This window comes from Trichomycterus rosablanca, chromosome 11, assembly GCF_030014385.1.
Source record: "Trichomycterus rosablanca isolate fTriRos1 chromosome 11, fTriRos1.hap1, whole genome shotgun sequence".
Classification (NCBI taxonomy): domain Eukaryota; kingdom Metazoa; phylum Chordata; class Actinopteri; order Siluriformes; family Trichomycteridae; genus Trichomycterus; species Trichomycterus rosablanca.
Window position 1 is genome coordinate 5,285,831 of NC_085998.1, and position 9,365 is coordinate 5,295,195.

At 37.4% G+C, this 9,365-nt stretch overlaps 2 protein-coding genes across 2 annotated transcripts in view; one reads left to right on the forward strand and one right to left on the reverse strand.

The window, feature by feature from the left end:
* Positions 1–1,740: 1,740 nt before the first annotated feature.
* On the reverse strand, positions 1,741–4,655 carry snrpd2 (small nuclear ribonucleoprotein D2 polypeptide). The gene is made up of 3 exons (XM_063004447.1): positions 4,544–4,655; positions 2,537–2,716; positions 1,741–2,039 (listed from the first exon to the last, which is right to left on the reverse strand). Coding segments are annotated over exons 1-3 (357 nt in total). The 5' UTR covers positions 4,546–4,655; the 3' UTR covers positions 1,741–1,864.
* A 1,538-nt stretch (positions 4,656–6,193) lies between these two features.
* The window catches only part of polr2i (RNA polymerase II subunit I), an 8,000-nt gene continuing 4,828 nt past the window's right edge, over positions 6,194–9,365 (forward strand). The window contains exons 1-5 of the mRNA XM_063004527.1: positions 6,194–6,348; positions 7,731–7,785; positions 8,862–8,935; positions 9,034–9,108; positions 9,301–9,352. Coding sequence (XP_062860597.1) covers positions 6,287–6,348; positions 7,731–7,785; positions 8,862–8,935; positions 9,034–9,108; positions 9,301–9,352 — 318 coding nt within the window. The 5' untranslated portion in view covers positions 6,194–6,286. The remainder of the gene's footprint in view (positions 6,349–7,730; positions 7,786–8,861; positions 8,936–9,033; positions 9,109–9,300; positions 9,353–9,365) is intronic.

A 9,365-nucleotide genomic window follows, 5' to 3' on the forward strand; every position in this document is an offset into this window, starting at 1 on the left:
GGAGCTTCTGATTGGACAATCCGAACACTGAAGTTTAGATACGATAAACCCCGCCGTTAGTGGCAGGCTGCCTGATTTCTCTGAGGTAAATAATTGTAGTTTATAGATTCGACAAAACAACGTGTGAATAATGTGAGAATATTAATATAAATAATAAAATGGTTGAGGAGAATCAGAAGCACATATTAGATCAACATAAAACTCTTAAATAAGTCAGAACAGAGCTACAGTGTCCATAATACAATCCTCAATACTAAACAGTGCTAAATTCCACCTTAAGGATAATAAATATTATATAAACAGTTGTCTTGTATGTTATATCACATTATTCAATGTTGTTTTTGTATGTATACTGTACAAGTGGCCCCTTTTTAAGGATTCAATTTAGATTTTGACAGTTTGTTCACTTGGACCTTCCCACTGCAGCCTTGATCATGTACAGTATTAACCTGTATATCCTGTATTTATTTATTTATTTATTAGGATTTTAACATCATGTTTTACATACTATGGTTAGATTCATGACACGGCAGGTAATGTATAATGTGTAACTGGTTACACAAGATTCATCAGTTCAAGTTTTTATAATCAAACACATTCATGGACAATTTTGTATCTCCAGTTCACCTCACTTTCATATTTTTGGATTATGGGAGGAAACCGGAGCTCCCAGAGGAAACCTGTACAGACATGGGGAGAACATGCTAATTCCACACAGAAAGGACCCACCAGGCTGCCATTTTCTGTATTTCCATTATGTGTTGGTTTAATACTTGTTAAGGAAGTGAACCATTAATGAATATATCCGTATATTCGCCAATCAAGGGTATTTACACTTAAAAAATATTGCTGCACTGTTTACAGATTCAAAGATGGCTTAAAAGCACTATGATCCACAAAGATGTTGTCACAACTAACCGTAATGAAAGTGCATCTTATACATTCTTTATATATTGGATGCAACATCCTTTTTTAAAGCTTTAATACAGTGGAAAATCAAAATGCAGGTAGGACACAAGATAACACTGCTACCATGCAGTATGGGTTTGATAAGGTTCAGACTGAAAGTTACCTACTTACCATGCATTTATGTGGGCATGTTTATTTAAAAAGCATTGCTTCACACTTGGTAGCACCTCCCAACACACACACACACACACAAAGAGCATGAAAGATCCACTAAATCCCTGATCAAAAGGTTACTTAAGATACAATAAATAAGTGAATAAATAATAAAAATTATTTTATCATCAGCAGTAGGGGAATTCTGTTAGAACACAATGTAACCTGCTCACCAACCGCTGATTTAGATAGATAGATAGATAAGATATTATCTATATATATAGATGATTTAGTGCTGATGCAACCAGTCAACCGACAAAAGGTTTTTGACTATAACTGAAATTTTGGATTAAATCTGTGTAAGCACTGCTTTTTAAAAATGTTTGATTAATGACTGTGTCTTTGCAGGTTTATTGTTACTGAATCTGATTTTGATGATATGTTTTTAAAAAACTGATTAATTTAGATCTTATGAAAGCACTGACAGTTTTCAGTGCAGTAAAACATGTTTATAATCCACCTGTTTTCCCCCTAGTCATGGATATAAGTTCTATGGGAGCTCATGATAGTTCAGGGTGCTGCAGCAGCAACTGTGAGAAGCTTTGCTTTTATATTTTCAGTGTAAAATGTTGGATTTGAAGAAGAATTTACATGACCTAACAGACACAACAGAAAGTGTTTCTCTAATTACAAAACTTTTATTGAAAAAACAAAACAAAAAACAACAGTGAGAAACAGAATCAGAACTTTAGAACAGAATCAAATCTTGTTCAGAGTGAAGTAATCAGTGTGTGTGTACTGATTATTTTCCGGTGATAAGTGGGTTCCTTAGCACTACGATGACTGAATCTCCTCTCAGGAACATTTTGGAGATGTATCGATCTTTATTAACAGGTTTGGATTTCTTCTTGCCTTTTCCGCTCTTCGGTACCTCTGTCCACATCTCCTTTACGTTCTCCAGCACCATGTTACAGTGCCTGCACACACACACACACCCACAACTGTAGTTATACAACACATATAGTTCATGTGATGCGCTGAAACAATGTAGCTCCAAGACGATAATTTAAAAGTTTCATTAAAGAATTCATTCTAATAAATCAAGTTATTGGAAATAATGGCTCAGCACCCACTGGAGCAGTGATAATGGGTGCACAACACACAATCATGTTAGGATTGTGCAGAATAGAGTAAAACTACAGTATTTGAAGAATGAAAATGAGTTTCTAAAACTATTAATAACCACTTATTATAACCATCATAATAAATCTGAACTTGAAGACTTTTTTTCCATTTCGTGCTTCATATGTCAGATTCGATGGGGTTTTCTAAACCTCCTGAGAAACTAATTGTGGGTTCCTGCTTTGTAACAGACCCATGTTAAAGAATCATATAAAAATCGGAATGATGCTGGATATGTTGCATTAGTTCATTAACTCTAACATAACGAGAAGTGTGCATGTGTGTGTGTTACCTATCAAAAGCTTTAACTCGTCCCAGCAGTTTTTTGTTGTTGCGACAGTTGATGAGAACCTGTGTGTTGTTTTTGACAGACTGGGTGAGGACGGACAGCGGTCCAGTGTTAAACTCCTCCTCCTCCCTCTTCTGCAGCTCTTCGGGGGTCATCTCTGATTTTGGCTTGTTTAACAAACTCCTACACAGCACACACACATACACACATATCATTAATACAATGGGTTGAGCAGCATCACTATATAAAACAATAATTACCAGTCTATTGTTACATATAACCTTAAACTAACAATATATACCACCCCACCATTATATATAAACTCAAGCAAACAATTTATACACTATACTGCCAAAAGTATTCGCTCGTCTGCCTTCACACGCATTTGAACTTGAGTGACTCCCGTTCTTAATCCACAGGGTTTAATATGATGTCGGCCACCCTTTCAGCTATAACGGCTTCAACTCTTCTGGGAAGGCTTTCCACAAGGTTTAGGAGTGTGTTTATGGGAATTTTTGACCATTCTTCCAGAAGCGCATTTGTGAGGTCAGACACTGATGTTGGACGAGAAGGCCTGGCTCGCAGTCTCCGCTCTAATTCATCCCAAAGGTGTTCTATCAGGTTGAGGTCAGGACTCTGTGCAGGCCAGTCAAGTTCTTCCACACCAAACTGGTTCATCCATGTCTTTATGGACCTTGTGCTTTGTTCACTGGTGCGCAGTCATGTTGGAACAGGAAGGGGCCATCCCCAAACTGTTCCCACAAAGTTCGGAGCATGAATTTGTCCAAAATCTCTCGGTACGCTGAAGCATTAAGAGTTCCTTTCACTGGAACTGAGGGGCCGAGCCCAACTCCTGAAAAACAACCCCACACCATAATCCCCCCTCCACCACACTTTACACTCGGCACAATACAGTCAGACAGGTACCGTTCTCCTGGAAACCGCCAAACCCAGACTCGTCCATCGGATCGCCAGACGGAGAAGCGTGATTCGTCACTCCAGAGAACACGTCTCCACCGCTCTAGAGTCCAGTGGCGGCGTACTTTACACCACTGCACCCGACGCTTTGCATTGCGCTTGGTGATGTAAGGCTTGGATGCAGCTGCTCGGTCATGGAAACCCATTCCATGAAGCTCTACACGCTGTTCTTGAGCTCATCTGAAGGCTACATGAAGTTTGGAGGTCTGTAGCGATCGACTCTGCAGAAAGTTGGTGACCTCTGAGCACTATGTTCCTCAGCATCCGCTGACCCGCTCTGTCATTTCATGTGGTAACACTTTGTGGCTGAGTTGCTGTCGTTCCCAATCGCTTCCACTTTGTTATAACAGCACTGACAGTCGACTGTGGAATATTTAGTAGTGAGGAAATTTCACGACTGGACTTGTTGCACAGGTGGCATCACGGTACCACGCTGGAATTCACTGAGCTCCTGAGAGCGACCCATTCTTTCACTAATGTGTGTAGAAGCAGTCTGCATGCTGAGGTGCTTGGTTTTATACACCTGTGGCCATGAAAGTGTTTGGAACACCTGAATTCAATGATTTGGGTGGGTGAGTGAATACTTTTGGCAATATAGTGTATCACCCCACCATTATATATATATATATAAACTCAAGCTAAAAAATTTTTAACAGAACTTTACATTTATGTTATAAAGCCACTAAAAAGATGTGTTCACTAAACTATTTCCAAAATATTAAAAATACATTAAAAACAGAATTCAAACATTAGGAGGGGGGTGCACATACTTTTGGAATGAAAAGATTTACATTACTTATGTGCATTTTAATCTCCATCACAAACTATTTTTTTATTTGTTATTATAATAAAAGCTAAACATGTTTATTCGGATAAATTACTAACGGATCAAGATTCTTTATAACAATAACAGTACAGTTAGCATCGCTGTTAGCATTGTTAGCTTTACTCTAAAACCAAAACATACACTGCAATTAAACTCGGCTACATTAATAACTATAACATACTATTATAATATAAATATAAACTCACATGTTGAAGAAACTTCTGGTTTAATAATTATAGCTATAATAAGTGTATAAAGACAGCACAATGCTTCCACACGCTACAGCTACGCACGACTTCCGCTTCTATGCCGCTTAGCACACAGTACTTCCGGTTAAATCTCCTACAATATAAAAGCTAAACTTTAGACTTCTTTTATATTATTACAAAAATACACTTTTTAATTATCCTGTTTACTAATATTGTTTCATAATAATTTAACTAGTTATACTTTTTCAAAACTAAGCCACTTAATGTGCCACTTTCAGCTTTTATCCGATTTTATTTCTCATTCTGTCTGAAATGAGCTTTTTTACTTCCACAAAATTAAACACATTTTACATGAAATGTTCATTTTAAACAGATGTTTCTTGTTGTATAAAAGTGGTAAATTCATTAAACCGTTTACTAAATATCATTTTACTCAACTAGTACTAGTGCAAATACTATTTCACCAATATTTAACATAATTTTCTGTTACTGCTGTAAGCCTTGTCAGTGCACTAAAACGAGTTCAATACATTACATTCTCTTTAAAAATTGATATTAATTTAACATACATTTTTGCGTATTTTTACGTAAATTTTAAATCTGCATTTTAACAGCATTTTCCAACATTAAACGTTTTTTTTTAACAAATAAATACTGTTTTACATTTATCATTAATTTATGGTTTAAATATGTGGATGTGTTGTATATTTTGGAACTTTGAGTTGTAAAAACGACTTTAAGAAATTTCCTGTAAGGGATTAATAAAGTATCTAAATGTAAGATTAAGGTAACTGATATTTTCCTACTTGAATGAGATAATACATTTTTATTATTTGTTCATATTAAATATTAAATATTTATTTTAAATATTATGATCATTTGACTAATTTAACCCTCTATAAGCTTTGTAATATTTTATATTCATTTATATTTTGATTATTTGACTAATTTAACCCTCTATAAGCTTTGTAATATTTTATATTCATTTATATTTTGATTAATTGACTAATTTAAGCCTCTATAGCTTTGTAATGTTTTATATTTATTTATATAATGATTAATTGACTAATTTAACCCTCTATAGCTTTGTAATATTTAATATTTATCTTAAATATTATGATTGTGACTAATTTAACCCTCTACAGCTTTGTAATATTTTATATTTATTTATATTATGATTATTTGACTAATTTAACCCTCTATAGCTTTGTAATGTTTTATATTTATTTAGATTTTGATTATTTGACTAATTTAACCCTCTATAGCTTTGTAATGTTTTATATTTATTTAGATTTTGATTATTTGACTAATTTAACCCTCTATAGCTTTGTAATGTTTTATATTTATTTAGATTATGATTATTTGACTAATTTAACCCCTTTATAAGCTTTGTAATGTTGGTAATATTTTATGATGTATTAAAATGGGCGGCTGCTGCAGTCCTGCGTTTTCACCGCTTGGTGTCGCTCTGCTGAAGCGGCAGTGCAGGGGTAGGTAATGCGCATGCGCATTGTTTCAGTGCGTTTCACCGCTTTGTGTCGCTCTGCTAAAGCGGCAGTGCAGTGGTAGGTAACGCGCATGCGCATTGTTTCAGTGCGTTTCACCGCTTGTCGCTCTTCTGAAGCGGCATTGTACTGGTAGGTGTGGCGCATGCGTACTGTTTCACTGTGCTTCTGAGCTTGCTGGTGTGTTTATAGTGTTTATAATTATCGGATTATTAATATAATAAATATTATAAATATGGATCTGGAGGGAGGGACGTATGAACCCGGCTTCGTTGGTATCAGATTCTGTCAGGAATGGTAAGTTTAAGTGAATGAAAACAATAAAACACTGATTAACGCCATAAAGTTCGGCTAATGCTAACGTACGCTAACAGTGTTTTGATGAATGAACAAACAGTTTTATTTATTATTTTAGTGTCTGGTGTTTTACTCAATGTTTCATTTGTTTTGTTGAGACCAAATGTTTCTGAGATCTGTTGTGTCGACAATGTACAGACAGCAGTTTACATGATGAATGTGATGATGCAGAAAGTTTAATAATGTTATGATTCTTCTCTGTCCATATAAATAGGGCTAGTTTGACTTAATCTAAGGAACTCTATACTGATCACAGAAAGCAGATCATGTATTTACACATGTAAGAGATGCTGTTATTCAAGGGTCTTAACGTTGTGACCCTGTACAGCCCTAATAAGGGCCCTGCTCAGGGGTCCAACAGTGGCAGCTTAGTAGTGGTAGGCTTTGAACCACTACTAGTTCAGGACCTTTACTGCTGAGTTAGCACTGTACAATTTTATTTAGAGCAGTTCTAAGAAGAGGCTTTGGGCTATCAACTGAAAAGGTTGAGAGCTCTGCCATGTAACCACAGTTGGGCCCTTGAGCAAGGCCCTTAACCCTCTTTGCTCCAGGGGCGCCGTACAATGACTGACCCCGCGCTCTGACCCCAGCTTTCACACAAACTGGGATATGCGAAGAAAGAATTTAGTTGTACTGTACACGTGTAGATGTAGTATATATGACAAATAAAGGTGTTCTATTCTATTCTACATGGAACAGTGGTCTGTCTTCCAAGGTTAGTAGGAACACCCAAATTATGGCTTATGTAATGTAATTGAAGATCTGATCACAAGTCCAGAAGCTTCTTTGTTTGTACTGCAGCCTCTAAACCTGCAGCAAAGCAAAGCTTGCTTTACTGTGAGCAGTTGCTTGTCAGTTAAACATTAGTACAGTTTTAATAATTGCATGAAGGTCCTGGGTTCGATTGCCAGGTGGACAGGTCTGGAGTTTGCATGTTCTCCCCGTGTCTGTGTGGGTTTCCTCCGGGTGTTTTGGTGTCCTTTCACAGTCCAAAGACGTTCAAGTCAGCTGAACTGGAGATGCGAAATTGTCCATGCCTGTGTTTGATGTTAAAGACTTGATCTGATAAATCTTGTGTAACGAGTAACTGTCATGAATGTAACCAAAGTGTTAAACATGACGTTAAAATCCTAATAAATAAATAATTGTGACAGACCTACACTCAGCAGATGAGCCGATGTTCTGTCAACCAGATAAATAAAAAAACTGTGAATGCGTTTGATGTTCTTTATCAAGCATTTTACTGATGATGATGATGATGATGATGATGATGATGATGATGATGATGATGATGATGATGATGATGATGATGTGTATTACAGTAACAACATGTTGTATCCTAAAGAAGATAAGGAGAACCGTATCCTGCTCTATGCAGTAAGTACTAATTACACTATTGGGATTAAAATAAAATACAGAAGAAGGTTACTATTAATGTGCACCTATCAGGCATAACATTAAAACCACCTCCTTGTTTGTACACTCACTGTCCATTTTATCAGCTCCACTTACCATATAGAAGCACTTTGTAGTTCTACAATTACTGACTGTAGTCCATCTGTTTCTCTACATGCTTTGTTAGCCCCTTTTCACTCTGTTCTTCAATGATCAGGACCCCCACAGGACCACCACAGAGCAGGTATTATTTAGGTGGTGGATCATTCTCAGCACTGCAGTGACACTGACATGGTGGTGTGTTAGTGTGTGTTGTGCTGGTACGAGTGGATCAGACACAGCAGCGCTGCTGGAGTTTGTAAACACCTCACAGTCACTGCTGGACTGAGAATAGTCCACCAACCAAAAACATCCAGCCAACAGCGCCCCGTGGGCAGCGTCCTGTGACCACTGATGAAGGTCTAGAAGACGACCGACTCAAACAGCAGCAATAGATGAGCGATCGTCTCTGACTTTACATCTACAAGGTGGACCAACTAGGTAGGAGTGTCTAATAGAGTGGACAGTGAGTGGACCTGGTATTGAAAAACTCCAGCAGCGCTGCTGTGTCTGATCCACTCATACCAGCACAACACACACTAACACACCACCACCATGTCAGTGTCACTGCAGTGCTGAGAATGATCCACCACCTAAATAATACCTGCTCTGTGGTGGTCCTGTGGGGGTCCTGACCATTGAAGAACATGGTGAAGGGGGGTAACAAAGCATGCAGAGAAACAGATGGACTACATTCAGTAATTGTAGAACTAAGTGTAGAAACAAGGAGGTGGTTTTAATGTTATGGCTGATCGGTGTATTTGCTTTAATATTTATATAGACCATCTTTCAGTCATTATATCATCACACACACTATATAGAAAGTTGGCACACTTAATGTCCAGCTTCCACTTTGACCACAACGAATGAAAAATCATTTAGTTATTCAGTTAAATTCAGCACAACCTAAAATATAAAGAGCTGAAATGCATCATGTGTGTTTGTGTGTTTGCACACAGTGCAGGAACTGTGATTATCAGCAGGAAGCCGATAACAGCTGCATTTACGTCAACAAAATCACTCATGAAGTCGAGTAAGTACCTACACACACTCTTACACACACTCTTACACACACTCTTACACACACTCTTACACACACATGCATGATCAGCTACTGATGTGTTTATACAGTGAGCTGACACAGATCATAGCGGATGTAGCTCAGGATCCTACGCTGCCTCGTACAGAAGATCATCCCTGTCCTAAGTAAGTACTCATCGTGCACACACACTTTATGAGCAGTACATGTACAGTATGTGTGATATAAAAGTATTGGATAATACTGTACACATTGTTTCTCTACTATTAGATATTTACTGCTGTTAGATCTGATCAGGCAGCTGCACTGTGACTTTACTAAAAGAGAAACATGTAATGTGAGTGTGTGCTGTATTACAGGTGTGGCCACAAGGAGGCGGTGTTCTTCCAATCACACAGCATGAAGGCTGAGGTAAGTCTCACAC

Coding starts and splice junctions, on each gene's coding strand:
- snrpd2 (XM_063004447.1), bottom strand. Junction 2,040..2,536: donor CGAGTTAAAGCTTTTGATAG/GTAACACACACA, acceptor GTGTGTGTGCAG/GCACTGTAACATGGTGCTGG.